Source organism: Alligator sinensis, unplaced genomic scaffold, assembly GCF_000455745.1.
Source record: "Alligator sinensis unplaced genomic scaffold, ASM45574v1 scaffold973_1, whole genome shotgun sequence".
Classification (NCBI taxonomy): Eukaryota; Metazoa; Chordata; order Crocodylia; family Alligatoridae; genus Alligator; species Alligator sinensis.
Window position 1 is genome coordinate 490,299 of NW_005842622.1, and position 21,603 is coordinate 511,901.

General features: G+C 49.5%; 1 protein-coding gene across 4 annotated transcripts in view; it reads right to left on the reverse strand.

Moving 5' to 3' along the window:
• Window positions 1-13,102: 13,102 nt before the first annotated feature.
• The window catches only part of RAB3IL1 (RAB3A interacting protein like 1), a 32,524-nt gene continuing 24,023 nt past the window's right edge, over window positions 13,103-21,603 (reverse strand). For 2 of the 4 annotated variants that reach the window (XM_025215102.1, XM_025215104.1), the window contains exons 9-11: window positions 19,469-19,568; window positions 17,986-18,052; window positions 13,103-17,418 (exon numbers count right to left, since the gene is read on the reverse strand). In XM_025215102.1, coding sequence (XP_025070887.1) covers window positions 17,336-17,418; window positions 17,986-18,052; window positions 19,469-19,568 — 250 coding nt within the window. In that variant the 3' untranslated portion in view covers window positions 13,103-17,335. The remainder of the gene's footprint in view (window positions 17,419-17,985; window positions 18,053-19,468; window positions 19,569-21,603) is intronic. The other 2 variants (XM_025215103.1, XM_014524530.2) reach the window with 1 other exon arrangement.

A 21,603-nucleotide genomic window follows, 5' to 3' on the forward strand; every position in this document is an offset into this window, starting at 1 on the left:
TCCCAAGAGATCAGTGATGTGCCCTTAGTGGCCCCCCTCATCAAGGGGGGCTTATAGCTCCACTTGGTGGGCTTTGACCCATGTTCTGGAAGGGTGCATCAAAAGGTCTGGCTCTTACAGAGGTAGGCTGCAGCATTACAGATACCACATGGATCCACCAGTCTGCAATCTTCCCATCTTCTTCCCACAAATGACTTCTCTCACCTGCTCTTGAATCTGCCTTGGTCAGGTGTGCATGTGTGTGTACACTCCTTCATATACAGTTATGGGCACAAGCACTTAGGTGTATATGCGTGCACCTAGTCTAGGCAGATTCAGGAGCCTACCATTGCAGGGTAGGGAAGGAAAGGCATTTGCTGGAAAGAGGGACTCAGAAGCCTTTCCAAACAGCAGCCCTCAGCATCCAAGCCCCTCTGCATGTGAATGCACATTGATAGGTGCATTTATGCAGGCTTGCACACTTTGGAAGAGCTCTCAAGTGCCTCTCAGCTGCCAGCACTGAGTCTCAAAAAGCAGCATTGGCCTCCTGAGAGCCAGATCCACCAGCTGTGAGGTGGGGCAAACAGGCAGTGCTCTGCCCATAGCTCATTCCAGGCCCAGCAGTAATTCCTAAAGCTCTGACAGTATCTTCCACCCCCATACAGCTGTAGATCCCCACTATGTTGGGGGTCCTCCTAGGCTCTCCATCTGAGGACCTTGCGTTAATCCATCCCCAGACACATCCCTGTACACACAGGGCATGCAGCCCCCAGCCGCCTTGAAGTTGGACAGCCCTTATCTAGTCTGATCCTTGCTCAGAGATGGGAGAGAGACAGGGGGAAGGATGGAAATGGAGGTGAGGGGAGGGGTAGAAAAGAGTAATGAGAAGGGCTAAGGCTGTGGGAGAAGAAAAGCAACTTGTCAGCTCTCCTTGCCTTTGTCTGCATTACTGTTACTGCTGCATTCATTACTTTTGCTGTGTTGTCACCCTGCCTCAGAGTGTCAGTCCTAGGAACACTCTCCCTGCTAAACACTCAGCAGGCTCCTGTGCTTGGGTCTCAGCATGCAACAGCTATGAGGTCTGAGACCTCTCTCTGTCTGAATAAGCTCACCGCCATCCTTCGACTGCTCTGGGCCACTCGCTGAGCACAGGTGCTGTCTGGTACCTCTTCGTGGAAGTGAACCCACCTGGCTGAGCAGCCCAAGGCTCTCAGGACCAGAACTCAGTTTGGACCAGAGCTCAGGACCAGAGCCTTGTTTCCCATCACTCCAATCCCATGGGCACGTGACATCAGCAGACCCACAGATTTTGCAGGCGCTCAAAAAGCCAGTCACTATTTATTTTAGCTAGCACAAGAGATATACAGCTGTAGACAAAACAATGAACTTCTACACACATCTCTGCCTCAGTTCCTTCATCTTTCATGAGCTTTACTTCAGCTTAGCTTAAAGTCATTTAAGGAGTCCAAGATCCTTCCTCTCACTATGACCTTCTGAAATATGGAATCCTTCTCTGTCTGTCTCTGTTTTCTCCTCTCTGCAGCCCATTTCCTTCCAAAATCTCTCTCTCCCCCTAAAATGGCCAGTAAGAAATTATTTCTTCTATAATCTCCCATTCCCTTTGTCAGGTGGCTCCCAGATCAGCCTCAGGTGATCAGTATCACCCACCAGATCATCCATTGCTTAATTACCACAGTCCAGAAATTCAGATTTGCCTAGAGTGATAGCCATCTTTTAGTTTGAATGCTCTCTATTAAACAGGCAATCATCAAATAGCCCTCTATTGCTAGCTCTGTGCCACAAGCAAGAATTTTTTTAATGTCACTCCTGTAGGTTTTTGATGACTACTTAGGAAAAAGACAATTGAGAAGGCAACCCGGTTCCCATTCAAATGGATACAGATGCACCTAGAGTAAGGGTGGGCAAAATATGGCCTGTGGGCTGAATCCAGCCCACGAAGGAATTCTCTCCAGCCCATGGTTGGCCCTCAGCCATGCCCAGCCCGGTTGCAGGGGGCAACCGAGGCCATGGTGCATGCAGCTGGTTCCACCACCCCTGGGTGTGCAGTAGGGCAGGGGTGGCATAGCAGCCGGGCTTGGCTCCCCAGCAGCCTCCATGGCAGCGATTTGCACTGCCCAGCTGACACTGCCAGTCTGCCCCACAGCCACCACTAGGTGCTCTGGACAGAGCAGGTGGGTGAGGTCTGCATGAAAACTGGGCCAGAACCGGGGGCAGGGTGCACTCAGCCAGGTGGATGGGATGGGGCCATGGATGGGCAGGGAACTGTGTCCAGGAGCAGTGACCTCGAAAGCAAGTGAGCAGCATCAGCTTCAGGGTGAACAGCAGCAGGGTGCATGGCAGTGTGGCCTCATTGGTTAGATACTTATTTTCACCCACAGGCTGAAGATGCTGGCTTCTATGAGAAGTGGGGGGCTCTCATAGGGGCCTCCATCTCCTACCCTTCACTAAGAGGAAGGTCCCTCAGCCTGCACCTTCATTAAGGACTTCTGTCCTGGTACTGACACCAGCACCAAGGAGTCGGACATTCCCTGTTTTGTAGCAAGAAGGAGACACCTAGGACAACATGGGGGAAAAAATGGTGCATGCCCATTTTGGCTGCTGTTCCAACTCAGGCCTTAAATATTTACAAATTTATTTCTGAAGGATAGCTCTTCAAACTTCTCCTGATTTAGGGGACTCTCCATCTCTGTCTAGCAATATGCCTTCCTCACATGCTCCTCAGTATGATTCTCAAACTGCCTCTCAGGACAGAATGATTCTTCTGTATTCACTGCACCCCATGGCTGTTCCTAGCAGACCTCTCTGTGCACCTCCTGCCAAAATTTCTCCTTGAAAGACTAAGCACACCTCACACCTATTCTGTACTACAGTTATCTTGTTAAACACTTTTTGTAAGTGTATCCTAACCTTGCTCTATGCAGAGAGTCTCTTCTCATCCCCCATCTGCAAACAGACTCCATGAACACATTCTGAGTCTGTGACAAGGGTGCAATAGAGGGGCTTTAATTCCATGTTTTAACTGGCCTTCTGCACCTTGAAATAAATACTCCCACCTTCTGGCTTCATCTTTTTCTTTCCAGCTCAGTTTTCCCATGGTATTCAGTCTCCCCCTGCTAACATTAGTTATATTGCTTTCCAGAACACGTTTTGCTTCTAGGAAACACAAGGCACATCTACACAAGATACGTTAATGCGAAGCTGGGGGAGTAGTACATCCTAGTAGGACTAGGGTTCAGAGTGACCTAGACAAATTGGAGGATTGGGTCAAAAGGAATCTCATGAGGTTCAACAAGGACAGGTGCAAAGTCCTGCACTTGGGATAAAACAATCCTATGTGCTGGTACAGGCTGGGAGCTTACTGGCTTGGCAGCAGCTCTGCAAAAAAAAAAAGGACCTGGGGGTCACAGTGGACAATAACCTGAATACAAGCCAGCAGTGTGCCCTTGTTGCCAAGAAGGCTCATTGGTAGGTGTGTTGACAGTAGGTCAAGGGAAGTGATTATTCCCCTCTATTCAGCACCGGTGAGGCCACATCTGGAGTACTGTGTTCAGTTTTGGGTTGGGTCCCTCACTACAGAAAGGATGTGGACAAATTGGAGACCCCCCCAGCAAAGGGTGACAAAAATGGTTCGGGTGCTGGGGCACATGATTTATGGGGACAGGTTGAGGGAACCGGGCTTATTAACTCTAGAGAAGAGGAGACTGAGGTGGGATTTAATAAGAGCCTTCAACTACCTGAAGCGGGGTTCAAAAGAGGATGGAGCTAGACCAGTGGTCTCCAACCTTTTAAAGTAGATCACCTTTGGCATTTAAAAGCACCCCAAGATCTACTGTGTGCTGCCGTCATCCCTCCCCACCCATCCACCGGAAAGTCTGTGGGGTGGGAAGGTGGGGGGGCAGATCGAGGCAGAGGAAGAAAAAATTATTTGGGGACATGCCTCTCCAGCAGGTAAGTCCTACCCAGCCAGGGCCCCACTCAACTTACCCCTGCTCCTGCCTCTACAGCACTGTCACTCATCATGGGGGCCTCAATCAAGCCCCTGCCCCTTCCCTCCCCCACAGACTGATCTGCTGGGCTGGGGTGCACATGTGCATGCATGCAGGCACTCAGCCCCCCACCTCAGGCTTGGATCAACTCCAAGAGGCTCTGAGAGCTACCAGTGGATTGAGATCCACTGGTTGGTGACCACAGAGATAGACTGTTCTCAGTGGTGGCAGATGACAGAACAAGAGCTACAGTCTCAAGTTGCAGCAAGGGACATTTAAGTTAGATAGTAGGAAGAACTTTCTCACTAGGAGCGTAGTAAAACACTAGAACAGGTTACTCAGAGATGTGATGGAAGCTCCATCCTTGGAGGTTTTCAAGACCTGGGTAGACAAAGCTTTGACTGGGTTGATCTGGTTGGGGATGGTCCTGCTTTGAGCAGAGGGTTGGACTAGATGACCTCCTGCGGTCCCTTCCAACCCTAATTTTCTATGATTTCTATGATTAGCCAAATTTAATGTGCATTACACGCACACATCTACACATGTGGGTCCTTAATGTGCATTAACAATGGCAAAATGAGGCTAATCGTGCCTAAATTTGATACCTGCAAATGCAAGTATCAAATATTAGCACGCTTAGTCAAAGCACATTAATGCAGGTGTAGACACAACCTAGCACTAGTGCCGGATCTGCCCAGCCACTAGGGGTACATGGCAGGGCTGCAGGGACTTGGCACTAAATGTAGTGCCAAGTCTCTGCACATGTAGACACCTGCCAAAAATCGCTTAATGCTCATTAGCTTAATGCTCATTAAATTTAGTCGTGCTTAAACGTACATGTAGACACGCCTACAGTAACATAGCGTAACTAGGAGTAGACAAACAAGGCTCCAGCCTCATACCTCCAAGTTAGAGGGGGTGCTATGGGGACATTATCCAGAGCTTTTGAATCTCCAGGGTCAGATATGATTCTCCATCTCTCATCCCTGCTAACACTCAAACATTGCTAGTTTTGCTTCTGAGAAAACACAACCTCGCCTAAGGCACTTAATTTATGTTTACGTGACTGCCTCAAAGTGCAGCTTTAATGTAGTTGCTCATGTTAATAGCACATGGAAGGAGCCAGATTTCAGCCCTGAAGTAACTGAAGTGAACACAAGATTCCTGCTTTAATGACCCCTACTGAGTACTTAGGACTGCAGTCCTGCTCAGGATGTTCCTGAGAGAGAACAAAATCCCTGCAACTCACCAGCAGCTCAGCCCCTACAGAGCACGGAGACCATCAGATCATTGGAGCGCATCTGCAGCTCAGGGGATGAGCCCACAACAGCACAGTGCCTGGCACAGCGTCTGCTCACACAGGTCCACACCCAACTCCTTCTGAAGCCAGCTGACTCCCATTGATTTTGATGGGAAATGAATGAGGCCCCAAGCTCCTACCACATGCTCTTCAACTGCTCTCTCACACAGTCCTGCTGCCCCGCAGAACTGCCTACGCCAGAGAAGGGCTGGCAACCCTGCACACTGAGAAGTGTTATCCCTCATACAGATTTAGATCGGAGCAGCACTAATCACAGGAGCCCTCTGATAAAGCTGTGCAGCAAAAGGAAGCTAATGCAAGGATCAATGTTCAATAGTCCTGGACAAGAAACAGCCCTCAGCCTGGAAAACCCCAGCTTCCAGACTCATAACTCACTCCAGAAGAAAGTGCAGGTGTTCAGCGCTGTCAGAGATCCACACCTTTAATAGTGGAGCCAGCAGGGGGTAGTGGCACAACTATCTGCCATTGCTAAAGCAGCACAAGTGCTGGAGACAGAGGCAGACAGTATCCATCTTCCAAGGTGTCTGCTTCCCTCAGAGCCTACCTACCATCCTTTGTCCTTGCCTGTGCCTGTTCAGCATGGGCCTCATCTGCCCTTCACTGAAGACAGTGCAAAGGCCTCCACAGACCTCACAGAGCTAAGCCCACTGTGAGTCTAGGGCCTGCATCGCCACCCTTCCCAGGCTTTATGGCCAGGGTGTGATAGGTTACAAACTAGAAAGTTTCCAGCCCTGAGTTCCTAGACTCTAAAACCACTCAGATGCATCTGCCCCCTCAGTCTAGCCAGAACAGGTCCGCTCACCTGCCCGTCTCAGACATCTATGAATCTGCACCTGGGCTGCCTTTCACTTTGCCCAAGTCACCATTAGCCTTTTCCTGTTGTGACTGAGGGAGTGCTACAACAGGAACCCCAGCAACTTCCTCTATCATTTGTTCCCCTTTCCATGAAAGCTCACTAAGGAAAGTGGATCTGGTGGGAAGGAGTGACCCCCCACCCCCCTTTGCCTAAAATGGGATGCATAGGCAGGGGATATACCTGCCTTGCAGCAGCAAGGGGCACTCTCACCAAATTAGGGAAGGGAAGCATGATTTTGCTTCAGTTGAAATCAGTGACAGAATTCCTGTTTGCTCCTATGATGCAGGATCAGGGCCACACCGAGTGCACTTGTAGAAGAGACAGCCCTAGGAATCAGACTGTGGTAGGCAGCAGCAGCTCCCTGGGGCTGCTGTACCCAGACTGTGGCTGTTTTGCAGCCAGAATTGTTCCCATAAGGAGCATGTGAGGAGATAATATGTGTAGCATGGGGACAAGGGGCTGGACATCAGAGTTATTGTGGGCTGTGTTCCCAACTCTGTCACTGCTTTGCCACTAAGCCAATGTGGTGAACCTCTCCAGGTCTCAGTTTCCCCAGCTCCAATAATTCATGCCTACCTCCCAGGAGGCATGTGAGACTGTAGTCATGCTTGCAAAGTGCACAGTGATATTACCACTCCCCAGTGCTTCAGTCTCTGATTTTAGTGAGCGTGGATCCCATGCTGAGAGGAGAAGGCTTCAGCTTGGTAAGGCTCCAGCCCACCAGATGATGCTGATATGAAGGTTACTCCATCCCAAGGAAGCTCTGTCTCTCAATCTGTAATACTCAGCCTGAAGAGGAGTCAGGACCAAAGCATGCCAGTGTTTACAGGGGCAGTTTAGCAGCTGGCTCTCCCCGAAAGATTTGACAATCCCCTGCATAGGTTTGCTAAAGGCCCACTCACTCCCCAGACTCCAGCACAGCCTGAAAAGCAGCTCCCTAGTGCGGTGCACAAGCTGCTGGCACTGTACTGGAATGTGGCTCCTTGGCATGGGGCCGTGGCACAGCCTTTTCCTTCCAGTACTCAAGAGGGTGAGCTCCTTGGGTGCCTGCTAAGCAAGTAGCTCCAGGCCCCACACAATGGATATAAATATCTTAGGCAGGATCACCTACCCCCACCAGTATACATGGAAACAATACACTGCTAACATGTCTGGGGGAGGGTGAACAGCGGGTATCCACTATAGATCACCACTTTAGCACTACCCATCTAGAAATGCCAGCCTCGGAACAATGCCATGCAGGTGGATTTGCTAGAGCTGCCAAGTGTCAGTGGCAAATGCCTCGGCAAACGTGCCTCATTTTCAGGGCTAGAAACGGATTTTGGGGGCTTAATTTAAATCTTTCAAGACTTTATAACTAGCTTCCCAATGGGATGACTTTGTATCAGACCTATCATTTGCCCAGAGTTAATAGTTATAATCCAGCTGCTTCTGGGAGATGTGGCTACCTAATCCATAGTGCCACCTAGTGCATGAATAGAGAATAACCAAACTATTCATTACTGTCTGTTATCATCATTACACCAAAGGGCCACATTGTGCTGAACAGAGTGAGAGTCCTGTCCAAGACAGGTTACCACGTATCACATACAGTTAAGATTAATGAATAACCTTATATGTACAGAGCACTTGAAGGATGCCAAAGCACCCTGCCAGTGGGAGTCAGGTTTATACTATTTTAACAGGGTGCTTAGAGAGGAGAAACTGCAGCAGCTAGAGCCCAGGCAACTAGCAGGAGCCAGCTGTAAGAGGGAAGGCAGCAAGAAGGCACTGCTGCTTAGGCAGTAAGTGGTCCATCAAGGTAAAGAGCACACATGCAGCCAGTCTGGGGAAGTCACCTAACCAGAAAGGGACTGGGTTTAGGAAATATATAAACCCAGGGTCTGAATCAGGGCAGTCAGTCTGGCCCTGCAGAGAGAGAGCAGTAGCTGAACAACTGGCTGGAATCCTGTTATACCTAGGAGCTGTAAACAAGGGGATGAAGCTGGCAGGGAGCTGGGCCACAGAACCCAGACAAGGAAGATTTAGTTATAGAGCTGGGAGGCTTAGAATTGGGTTACAGCCAGCGGGCCTAGAGTTTGATTCATAGATTCATAGATGTTAGGGTCGGAAGGGACCTCAATAGATCATCGAGTCCGACCCCTTGCATAGGCAGGAAAGAGGGCTGGGTCTAGATGACCCCAGCTAGATGCTTAGATTGTAGCCAGTGTGCTTATGTTTCCATTTAAGTTTAAGCTTGTGGATCAGTCATGGCTAGCAAGGGGGTGATGAGAAGGCAACAAGGGGATGCCTGAGGGGTGCACTGCAATTTAGTGCCTGAGAGGTGTGTGAGGTCTGCAACCCTGCCAGGGGCAGTGCACGGGACTCAAGCAGGCAATAGCAGGCCTGAGACCAAGAGGGCAGGAACACAAGCCCAAAAGGGACATAAAGCAGGGTCAGGGGCCCATAGATGTGAGAGGGCAGAGACAGGGCCAGAGAGCCCCAAGCACAGAGCAGAGTGGAGGCAGGGCTGGAAGGCCCAGCACAGAGCAGGGCAAGAAAGGAGCTGGAGCCCAGAAGCCAGGTCCAGCACAGTGGACCTTGTCTAGATGGCTCAGCGAGAGAAAGGGGGCAGTGAATGAAAAGGCCAAGGCCCCAGCAAGACAGATTGATTGGACAGCAACATCTGTGAGGCATGGGTGTCACTACAGGGGAAGCTGGAGGCTATGAAACTTGCCCTTCAGGCAATTAGTGTAGTACAGCGCAGCCTGTTAGTGTGCGAGGGCTCTCACTGGGACCCCTGGGCAGCTTCTCTTTTCCGAGTAAATATTTACATCAAGGCAAGGCAGGTGGGAGGAAGGGGAGGATATCCTCTGAGCCAGGGTGGAACAGGAGCTGCATGGCCACCAGGGGGCATTACAGCCACCCCTGGGGCCTGGCCCTTGCTACAACTATGGAAATATTTCTCTCTCTGGTGCAGCACATATGAGCTGTTCAACAGCGCACAGCAACACCAGGTACTAGTTTGTGGCATGAGCAATATCCCATCCAACAAAAACACTGGGGGGAATTTGGGAAGACAGAAATGAGATACCAGTTTGGAATTTGGCCAGGAGGCAAGACATCTCCATAGCCCTCTTATATCTAGTATTGGCACTGAGTGGCTGCATACAGGATTAACGTATCCATGAAACCCACTATCACTCCCAGCTCCAGCTCAAGTGAGCTCAGGTGCTCAAGTGAGCTGGGATCTACTCTGTACTAGGATCATAAGGATAAATCTGGCCTCAATTGCTCCCTACAACACTACTTAAGTCCTACAGTATAAGACCCTGTAGCTGTAGCTTTAGCTGTAGCAGTAAGTATAATTAGACCCAAGGTTCCTACTGAATCCCCTGGACTCTCTATAGTATGATAAGTCACACTTATCATGCCAAAGTCCTTCCATGACTGTTGTTATTTAAGTTCCTACTTTTATTTCCCTTGCCCAAGGGGATCAGCATGGATCTCTGCTCCTGTGAACTGCATTTTGACCCATGAAAACCATTTGACAGCACAACATCACCTCTGCAGTGAAAATCTAGCTCACTGTTGGCACGAGGGAAAGAAGGGTGTGGGAGGGGGAAGAGGAGCTACAACCACCCTGGTTGACAGGGCCAGAAGATGATAGAGAAGGCTGAAGAATCACCAGATTAGGAGTCTCCTTCTGAGTGGATGAGCTAAGCCAAGATGAAACCTTAACCATTTCCAGTGCCAGTGCCCTCTTTTCCCTTGCTTTGCTCAGTGGGATGTTATGATTCCTTGTAGCTGTGAGCAGTAACATAACTGGGGGAGTGAGAAGGGGTGGTGACCAGGACAGCCACCCTGGGCACTGCCCTTGTTGAGGGACTCAAAAGTAGCCACTATCACAGCAGCGGTTCAACATGCCACCACTGTCTGTACTGCAGCAGCCCAGTGCTGCTGCATGTGTCGTGGCTGCCCTGCTATCCCTCTGGCTGTGGGAGAAGGCTTGAAGTAGCTGCCTTGGGGATTCCTTCAGTTAGTGGTTCCTGGAAACACCAGCACTTGAGGACCACAGTGGGACCTTCCAGTCCTGTGATCCTATTCGGGCAGTTTGGAAGGACCAGTTTGGGAATGTATAGTAAGCAGAGAGGAAGTTGATGGGGACCCATTGCTCAGGCTTTCTTAAAGCAGACTAGACCCAACTCCACATACTGATGGAACAGATGATTCGGCGTGTATATCTGCCATCCTTGACTCACAGCTACATGTACCACTTGGCTCTGTTCATGGCATCTGCTGCACAGTGTTTGAGTAACCCAAGCTAACCTTCAGGTGAGCAAAAGCTTGCTGGCACGGGGCTGCTATGCTGTCTCTGTGGGCACACCAGACATAGGTTGTGATTGGGGGTGGGGACCAGTGTGCACCGACCAAGCTCCCAGATCTATCCAAGAGGGAGTGTGAATGGAAGGGGCCTGAGGATTACTCCAATTTCACTTTTGTGAGAGAAAAGCTGCATCTTTCAAACAAGCAGCTTCCTAAGTTTCAGGGATGATTTAGGAGCTGAGAAGCAGGCACGGCCCCAGCTGCTCCTCTACCTAGCAAGTGTTCTCTGCAAACTCTGTAGCCCCAGCCCCCTCTCAAGGGGAACAAAGGCTCAGTTGGGTCATGGCCATAGGATGGTTTGGCCATAGGCATGATCCTGCCTCAGGCAAGGGGCTGGACTAGTTGACCTCTGAAGGTCACTTCCAGCCCTGCTTCTCTATGGTTCTATGACCCCAGGCCCTCCTGCTTCAGGCCAGTTATTACAAAAGGACCCCAGCGCAAGCACAAACTCCCATGAAAAAAGAGCCCTGGCACAAAAGGCCCCTGTGTCAGGTGCTGAGGCAGACACTCACCCTACCCTGTCCCCACAGTAGTGACTGGCACCAATGCCACTAAGGAAGGGAAGGAGACAAGGGCTGTGATGCTCAACCAGGTTGCCAGGGCATCCTGAGGTACTGGGAGATCCTTTCCAGGGTGCTTCAGGAAGGGTGAGGAGATAAGCAGATAGGGGCAGACTCAACTATCAGCCTATCAACACTGCCTGGCCTCTCTGCAAGGAGGAAAGTACTGTAATGAATTAGCATTTGAAATGGGGCATTGCTCAATTCACAAAAGTTATAGAGGGGTGCCTTGAGTCTGATGAGATGCACCTTGAGGCTACAAAGGTTGAGAACCACTGGTCTAAGGCAATGCTGAGAGCAAATCTAGCCGGCAGTAGGCTCAGGCCAACCTCAGCCTAGGCTACACTGACCTCCCAACACATACACACTGTGTTATTGGTTATGGGAGATTATTTCCTTATGTGCCCGTGCTAGAGCACACCACTAAATGCCCAGCTAGAGTCTGGGTGGTCTCTTCCTCCAATGACCTCCTCATTAATCCAATTAAACCCTCAAGGCTGGGTAATCCCGACCTCAGTGGGGAGTTTAATGCTCTCACTTGGCACAGTCCACCAGTCCTGCGGGAGGCTCGGTCACTTCATCTTTCAAGCTAATCCTGCCTCAGCAGGGAGAGTGAACCAGGAGCAACTCTTCATGGAGAAGGGAATGTCGATGTTGTGGCTGCAATGGACCCTACTCCCACCACACCAATTGATCACTGAACCAACTGCCCAATTCGGGGTCAAGAAATTTTTTCCCCTATTACAGTGTGGGGAGTTGTGCCTTCTTCTAACACAGGGCATGACCCATCTCCCAGCATCTTCTGAGCATCTATTAACTATCTACTTCCCCCTTGTTGCAGTGGCAGGGCACTGGCAGCTTTCTCCCTGCTATTGCCTATAGCATTTTATAGGGTGTTTTTGTTGTAGCAGATTTTGTTCTTGGCAGTTGTGGGCAAGGGCATGAAGTGGCCATTGGGGGGAAGGGGGGGCAATACCTTTGGGTAATGAGTGACTATGAACACAGGTGCTTGGATTTGACAGCCTAGAAGGCCCCTTATAGCCCTGTTCCCACTGACACAGGATGTTAGGAGCATTGGTATGACTAGGAAAATTGGGGGGAGAGGGGGAGAAGGAGGTCTCCTAACAGGTCTCTAGAGGGTCAGCACACTGCAAGCAGCACTGCAGGCAGAACCCTGCAAATAGGTGTTGGGGGTGCTGGGCCTTGATGAGCGGGGTTCCCAATGATTAAACACCAAAGTATCTCAGCTCAGGTCCTACTACAACAAAGATGCACAGGTCATGTCACAGAGCTAGAGAGGCCTTTCCTTTCTTTGGACTGTCACAACCCAATTAAGTAGTGCCCATGTCACAAGCAAGTAAAACCATTCAAAGCAGTTTTTTTCTACACTAGGTTAACTAAGGGTTAACAAAATGATAATAACAGCTTCTTTGCTGTGCTTGTCAACAAAAAGAGATTTATAACTGCGACACTAACTAGAAATGAAACTTAGCCTTCTGTGCTTTACATAAATCATAACTGGTCAGAGAAAACAGGGAGTAGCCCTGTGAAATAACACCCTAGCGAAGACCGCTAGATAATTGGCGATTCTAATTAAATTTATGACGTGGCGAAAAGCAATTGGCTATTATACAAATAAAACCCACATACACTTCCACAAAGGAAAAGAAGAAAAAAAAAGATGAAGGGAGACCTCCGCACACACCTTAAAAACCTCTGAATGTACGTGTCAGAGTAACTGACAATTTGATCACTTGTCAGTGCCCCACTGCGTCTCGACCCAATCTCAGACGTAAGTCAACGACCTGCCGGCCCGACCTTTTCTGCCTGACCACCGAACTCTTATGCAGACCGACCTATGAACCCTAAGCTGTAACTAACCAAGTATCTCTGACCTCCGTTATTTACCACCTTGACGGCGTGAGTAAATAATCTTGCTTTACAACCGATAAGCGTCCGCCTAATTAATTCCACTCCAAGCGTCACAAGTACCCGCCTGACGGCTTCTAAGGTCCTGACCCCCTCGCTGCAGTGCACGGCAGCGACATGGACAAGCACAGGGGGACTATAGCCAGCAGCATCAGCCAGGTGCCTGGACCAAAACAGAAGCAGCCACTTCTACTTGCCACTGTGACTGTGAATACAAATGTGTTGCTGCTAGCAGCGGCCACCTTTTTTCATTTTCCCCTCCCCTCTCCTCTCCGCACACACAAACACAAGTCAGTACCTGGAGTGGTTATCCCTATCGCCCCCACCCCATTATGCCACCGACTATGGCACCCCCATTAATACATCTGACTCCGGTTCCCAGTCTCCTGCCTCCATCCCCAAAACCAAGCTATGAGCATCTCACTGCCTTAACCAGCAGCAGAGGCTTGGCTTCTTCACACTCCAGTCCCATGGTGCTGAAGTTCCCCAGCAGGAAGGGTCATGTACAGATGAAGGGGCACTGGCTGTTATAGCCCAGACCACAGGACCTCTCCTGCTCCTGCCAAAGGCAAGAGGTGTTTGGCTGTCAGAAGCATTAAGCAGGCTCCACAGCTGATTATATAAAACTGTTCCTTAGAAACCCCGGATACAGGGCACCAAGACTGGCAAGTCAGACATAGAGCCTCCAGGCCATAGTCTAAACTCCTCCAAGGTGGCCTGTTTCCTATGGGAGGACTGCATCCCCACCCACCCTGCAGCACAACACAACCTTTGGGGTAACATGTTTCTTCCTACATTGACCTCCCCCAGCATCCTGCTCACATTTTACTTGCCATGCTCCTTCGAAACTCCAGAAGGGGCACATAGCACAAACAATACTCAGGATGGGAGTCACTGGAACAGAGCATTTTCCACTCGAAGTACTACAAGCAACCAACTCCCTTGCAGCCAACAGCATCCTTCACCACTAAAGCCTGACTAGGCACCCCGTAAGCTAAACGGCTGATACTGTTGATGAGAGGATGCAGCTGACTCAAAACTATCCTATGCATTTCAGCCACTAAAAGGAAACAAAGCTGCACATTCTCCTAAGACAGCTACTCAACTATTACTGTTCATTTCCTGCAGCATTATGGTGGGGTCTCCTTTTACCAATGCAATATTGGTTTCTTCTATGCTTTGCTTACTTCTCAAGTGCTGCAATGGCACCTCCTGTTTCAAGCATTCCAAGTATCCAAACTGAACAGTGAGCTAAGGATATATTCAGCAGAAGTGCCAGACCTATTCTTCCTTAAAATAGGGGGTGGGGAGGTGAGGGGAGACCAAAGCTCCATGCAGCCAGCAGTGGCAAGCAGCAGAAGCTTTAAAGAAAGAGTATGAAAACCAGGATGTGCGTACAGGGAGCCAATCCACTAGGACCTCCCCATCATACTGTCTGATCACAGACCACACTGAATCCAACAAACATCCACCAACCACTTTTTAGCCAATAAACTTCTCCCCTTTCCCCAGACGATGTGGCCAATCCAAGTCTGAAATTGTGATTATTGCTTTGGGGGAGACTAATAGCAAATGTTTATTTTCCTTTTAGAAAGAGCAGGGTGCAGCCATGCTGCTGTTTAAATGGAGTGACTTCAGAATAACTAACAAACTGTATTACATTTAAAACAAGAGTGTATAGAACAACACCACTTTGCATTCATCTAACTCCTTTCATCCCAAAGTGCTTTACAAAATGATAAGAAAAACCGCACAGAGGGATCATCTCACCCACCGCTGAAATGCAGCCACCTCCAGGGTGGAACGTGGCAACTGATAATAGTGCACAGCAATATTATATAGCAATCTAGGGCAGGAGGTGAAGGAGAAAAATGGACCCAACAGGAGCTGTAAGGGAAAGGATTTACCTGAGGTGAAAATCTGCAACTGGGGAAGGTGCTCCCAGCTTTCCCTTTGGAAAAATCCAAGGCCACATCCTCAGCTGACATCAACCTACACAGCTCTGCTGGAGTCAGAGAGATGCTGACTCACACCAGCTCAAAATCTGGCCTCCAGCCTAAATTTCCCCAGCCACACAGCCTCTGAGTCTGTACTCCACAGTGTAAACATATTTGGAGGAAACAGCCACTCATTTTTTCAGCCAGGATCAGCCATAGAATTATAGGGCACCCAGTTGCTGGAAAGCAGGAAAAGGAATGAGGGCTTGCACTCCTGCTGCATTGGGCTGGGGAAGCAAAATCCTAGGGTAACAACCAGGTGCCAGTGCTGCTTGCATTTCAAGCCAGCCCTGTTCTAAGCAGAAAGCAATTCCTATAGGGAGCATTTCCAGTAACATGTTTCCCCAGCTGCACCCCCGGAGAGGGCTCACATTTCAGATATTAATTTGCCCTCTGCATGCAAGCGGTACTATGTGCAACCACTGCTGTAAGGAAGAGAACCCCACTGGGCAGCAAAGCAGCAGGTGCAGCCAGCATCTGCACCGTGTAGGAGAATTTCACCCTGTAAACCTCAGGGGTTCTCATGCAATGAGGCATGCTCCAAGGCGCACAAAAATTCTGCAGCCACTAGGGTCCACCATTATGACTCCATTCCCTCTCCCCCTCCAAGGGCAAACCCAAGGTGGTTCACTCAGATGCATTTCCTTTAGATTTTTTCCAATGGTAATTTTTGTAGAAGCTCCTCCTAGGAGAGGAGATGACACAACAGAGTCTGCTGAGATGATCCAGGTCCAGGCAGCACTGGGCCAAGTCACCGCTCTGTCAGTACCATTAAAGTTGCATTCCAGAAAGATAGGGCCCAGCACTGCTGCAAGAGATGATGTAGCACTGTGAGACAGCAGCTGAGATGACCAAACAGCAGGTGAAGTTACTAGCTCGATTACAGTGGGCCCTATGGCAAGGATTGTAGCTTTATGAGGTTCTGTAGTCTCAGTTGAAGGCAAGGCAAGGCCTAATCCAGAGCTATGGGGATTTCGAAGCGCTTTGGATCCTCCTCCCAGTGACATTACATATATTCGGTGGGGTCTGTGGGTAGGATGTCTCGTATAGGCACATGCAGTAGCGTAACTAGCTGAGAGCTAACTGAGGGAGCATGGGAGAGGATTGGATCTACTACAGAGGTAAGTAACATCTATGGCCTGGGTTATACTCAAGGCCAAATGAGGTGACCCAGTACTTCCTTCTGGTCTTGTGCTGCATAATGTAGTCTGGCAGTTCCAGCTGGCCACTGAGCAGGGAACTGCCTGAATTGGGGTCTGTGGAGAGAGGGCACCTGGGGTTTATTATGGAAGAGCAGGAAGGTATATGTCTGCAGCCACTGCCTAGAACATGAATGGGTGGAAGGCACCTGCCCACAGCTGGGGGTGGTTTATGGGGCAGAAGTGGCCCAGAGCAGGGCAACAGAGGGGCCCAGCAGGGTTTGCTCCTACCTGCAGGGACCACCACAAAGCACAGCTGTCCCAGCAAGAAATGCCAAGGCGATGCATGCAGCCCAATTCAGTTGACCTCTGCATAGCTGTGGTCAGCTCTCTGTTATGCAATTTCCCCTTCTGCATTATGACTGAGCCTCCAGGCACTGAGCTTGGGTCTCGGCTGTGACTCAACACTTCCCACCCCCACGCCTGCTCAATGATGGATTACAACACCAAATGCCAAATCCTGAGCTAAAAACAGAAACAAAACCCTCTTTGTGACTCAGCCAATGAAAAGCAGCCCTTGCAGGCTCCTTACTGAGGAGCAGGGAAGCACTAGGAAAACATGCTTTTCATGGATCTCACTGAGGTTATTGTGTGGTGCTGGTGTTTGCAGGGGGCATCAGCCAGGGCTGGGCACACAGCTGGGCTGTAGCAGACGCATCTCTCAGGCAGAAGGATGGATGGGGGCAAGATCCTCTCTAGCTCTTGTTCTGTGCTGGAGGGACCCACTGGCAAAATACGGGAGTCCCAGGACCTGTCATGGAGGGGGGGGCAAGAGCCGGGGAACCCACAGAAGCAGACTGTGTATAAAATTTTAAAAACTAGCTACAGGCTGCATAGAGGGAGGGAGGAATAGAGTTCATGATGGGCAGAAGCCAGAGGTGGCCTCACCCCAGAGAACCAAGGACCTGCCCGGCTCCGGGGGTGTCCACATTTCAGTCACTGGCTGAACAGCAGCGAAGCCTTTGGAGGGGTAACTTGTGCTTCTCACTCAGTGGTTCGCTCCCAGCAGGAGAGAAAAGGAAGGGAGCCATGCTGGTGTAGATGTACTGTGTCAGTGGGTCTGTGGAGTAGAGCACATGCCCTTCATGCAAGGGCAACTCCCTCCGGCCCCTGCGTCCTGGCCTACATCTCGTTGGGGTAGAAGCCCAGCTTGGCCATGGACATCTCCCGCCTCAGCCGCATGATTTCCCAGTACATCAGCTCCACTGCAAAGAAAAGGGGCGGAAGGGTTAGGGAAATGCCTTGTGAGGCATCCACCCCCACCCCTTCCCTTCCAGAGCAGTGGGCCCAGAGGGCATGATGTCCCTCAAAGACAGCCTGTATGCACTGGAGCAAATCACAGGAGCAGGGCCCCACTGCTTGGCCAGGCAGCAATGCCTACTGAGGCACAGATCCCTAAAGCATTGGGATGTACAGACCATGGGGTGAGGCAGGGTCCCCCCTACACACTTCTTTCTTCTTCCCTCTCTCCCTTACTTCTGTCCCCTCCAGTAGCCTTTTACCTTCCTCCTCTTGCTACTCTCTCAACTCTTTCTGTACCCTCTCCAGTCCAGGCAGATTGGACCCTTGCATCCTTCCAGAAGACAAACTAACCCCTCTTGCCCTCTCTCACCCTATACTAAACCATCTCTGAATGAAAGAGGGCAGGCCTGCCCTGGCCCATCCCATCCCCATGGTGCGCTGAAAAGCCCTTGCCATAGCTACCAACAACCAGCAGGGGGCAACCACCCCACACCCTCTGTGGTGGGGGTACAGTCCAGCCAGTCTCTTACCGTCCTGTCTCACCAAGCCCTGTTGGATATAGCGAATATAAGTGAAGAAATTACACACCGCTGTGATCTGCAAGAGAGAAAAAGTCCTTTGAAAACAGCCTCTGACACAGCACAGGATGGCGCAGGTCATCAAAGTAAATGCAAATTTACTGGCATCTGAGGACCTTGGTCTTACTGCTGAGCACCCTCACTTCTCCGCTTGTGTACACGCATGGCTGATTTGTAGAAGTGCAAAGCATGTGCTACAGGAACTGAAGCCACTGGGAGCAGCTGGAATTCTGTACCACTGTGGCAGTGGCCTTTGGTGGAACTAGGGTTTACACATAAGTGTACACCACAAGAAAAAAGTTATATCAGGCAGGCAACATGAGGCAATAGATTCAGTGTTAGACTGTGACCGAAAAATAAGGGATCTAATCTCGCCACTGCTGATTCATTAAAGGACCCCTCTAAACCCGTCTCCTCATCTGCAACACCACTGTAGTGCTTTGAGAATTAGGGATGCAGGGAGGCTTAGAAGTTCTGTGTATGTTAAGGAGGGAATGGGAGATAAAAGAGAGGTAGAATTTGAATGGATTTGTACATAATGAAATACCAGAAATTCATGTTGAGAGACAAAGGGGTTGAGATGCATACAGGGTGGGGGGAACTCACAAATGAGAGGGATGGCAAAACTTCACTAAAATATCTGAAGGTAAAATTCTGTCCTACAATAGTTTGTGACCCAGAATATTTGAACTCTGTGAAAATTCAGACTGGGCCATGGTTGAAAGCAACAACTGTTTCTTATTGAAAAGAAGTTTCAAAACAGGTGAACTTCTTTCCTGGGAAACAAATGCAGTCCAAAAACAAATGCTGGGTTTTTTTGTTCAAGTGAAACAGTCAGAACTTTGCCATAAATATTCCCAAGCAGACAGAGGTGCCTGGTCTGGTAAATGATTGGCTCCTTTATGTCCTATTCAACCAGACACTTAAGCCCATGCTGAACCTGGAGCGTCTTAAGTGCATTGCCAAGTAGGACTGACCATTAAATATTTGTTTAACTGTTTTCTTGAATCAGAGCCAAAACAACATTTCACCTTTTCCATTCCCTCCAAGCAAAAGGAGAGTCTGTTTTTATAAGTCTTAGTCACTGCTCTCCATTGAAAGCTGGCATTGAGACTGAAGCAAATTACAGTGTGCAACAAAGCAAACCCAAGTATCATGAAGGATCAAATCATGGGGAAGAATAAACTGAAGACACATTTTGAAATCTGCTGTTACCTTAGCTGAGTGACACAATCCTAGCCACTGGATAGCAAAAAAAACAAAACCTGAGGAGCAGCACTTCACATAAACTGACTGAGCAACAAGCCCAACCCCATGAGCCAAATTCAGCTCTGGTACCTCTCTGCTAATTTCCTTGAAGTTGTCCCAGGGGTTAATCCATTTTGCTTTCTAGAATGAGCACTGATGATGCACCTTGAAAAGCTGAAGGACTCACCCTGGCCCTGCAGGATGGAGAGATGCAGTAGTAATTCCCAGAATCACCCAGCTTGATGCGGTGTTTGCAGGTTCGGGACAGGCCACTCAGAGCACATTTCCTGCAGGGAGAAAGGAAAGCAATGCTTCAACAAATGACAACTCCCAGGAGGAACAGAAACCAATGAGAGTCAGCTCCAAGGCCTAGTTCAGGCTGAGACCAAAAGCAAAAGAGTCAATGTTCCCTGCTTCCAGGGACAAGTGAACAGAAGCCTCAGGTAGGGGCAAGCACGGGCGGCCTCTGACAACTAGATTTTCATTGGCACCAAAAGTAGTACAATGCCCAGGTGAACCAATACAGGACCCTCCATACCAAGGCTCCTCCTACCATAGTCTGAACCTAGAAGTGCATGCAGAATAGTTGGAAGGTAGGATGAAGCACCATGTAATGAGTTCTGCCTGTTCTCTATACCCACTCCATGAGCTGTGCACTGGAAGTTAGCTCAGTATGACATAAAGGAACCTTGACTTGGAGCACTTATGCCTTGTGACTTCTGGCTGGACCCTCTTTGCTCAGGCCTCTGTATGTCAGCAATCCACCGTGTCCCAGAGGACAACATTAGCATGAATCAATAGAGTCAGGGACAAACCCATATGCTCCCAGTTACATCCTATTTTAGTTACCTGGGCTCAGACAGGGCCCAGAAGACTTCATTTCTGAAGACTCAACACTGAGTTAATGTGTCGTACTACTGTATTATGACAACCAGATTGGTGAGTTTTGAAAACATATCTCCCCAGTAGTGTAAAGAACTGGATAGACCAGGCTGGCTCCAGGCCATCTGGTCTGCCTTGGCTGCCTTTTGCAAAATCTTTCTACTCCCCTCTCCACAATCTCCAACCTCCTCCTGAGCATGGTGAAAAAGAAGCCTCCCTACTAAGTTGCTCTCAACATCTTCCTGGCTTTTCCCTGTCCTCTTCTCTAAAGCTATAAGTCCTTGTCCTACTTTTCCCAGCACTGGGAATGTCTCTGTCTAGATAGCTACTTTAAAGTTTTTCCCAAACCAACGACCAGATTCTGATCTCAACTGTGTTTGGTAGGAGCCTCAGTAACTCTGCTCTTCCCCATGATACAGTTCAGCTCAGAACCATTATTCAGACAAGGCATTCACTAAAATCAATGGGATTTTGCCTGAATTCCCTACTTCTCTCTTCATAGGTACCTGCACTCTGGCTGGGGACTGAACCCAGTTTCAAAACACACAGAACTCCAGCATTTGACCTAAAAAGAACCAACCCCACCATCTGGAGACAGCAGCAGGCTGATAACCTCTTACGTGGCTCATTCTTATAGCAGGACAACAGCACAGACTGGGCTTGTCTACACTGGGGAGCTTCTGCCAACAAAAGATCCAGCAGTAGACAGAGCGGCCATGAGGATGTTGTTGGAGCGTGAGCACACCCAATGGCTGTGGATTGCTCTATGTGGCTTTGTCCTGATCTACATGACTCCACTGAACTAACTACTCCAGCACAGTGCAAAGCACACTCTGGGAAAGCAGGGCTGCTAAAGGGACCACAGTAGGTACCATCTGCTCCCTGCCAAGCAGACACAAAAGTCTTCTCTGGCTTGCGCAGATATGCATATTTGCTAGCAGAAATTTGTGTGTTGGCTGCCGTAGAGCCGCTCTGCAAGTGGGTGCACTCTTGAGTTCTGTGGTGCAGTGCAGACCAGGTCTGTGCCAGCATCCTGCATGTAGATGGAGCTCCTCATCTCCCCCTAGGCATCCATCCCCTTTTCCACTGAGTGCATCACTCCTCTGTTGTCCTTTGAGGCAGGGTTTTCAAGTACCTTATTCCACTGGAACCCCTAGCTCAGAATAAGCCTAGCACAGGGACTGAACCCTGTGCAAAGAAGCATATCTGCGCAAGCCAATGAAGACTTTTGTGTCTGCCTGGCAGGGAGCAGATGGCACCTGCTGTGGTCCCTTTAGCAGGCTAGCACAGACATCATGCAAATGCACCATACATACGTTATAATATTATCTTCTACCTATTAGCAACTTACCTCAAAAAGTGAAGATGAAAGGCTGAAAAATTAAATCTCCTCTGTAACCCAACTGAGACCACTAGGAGCCTGTTTTTTTTTTGGGGGGG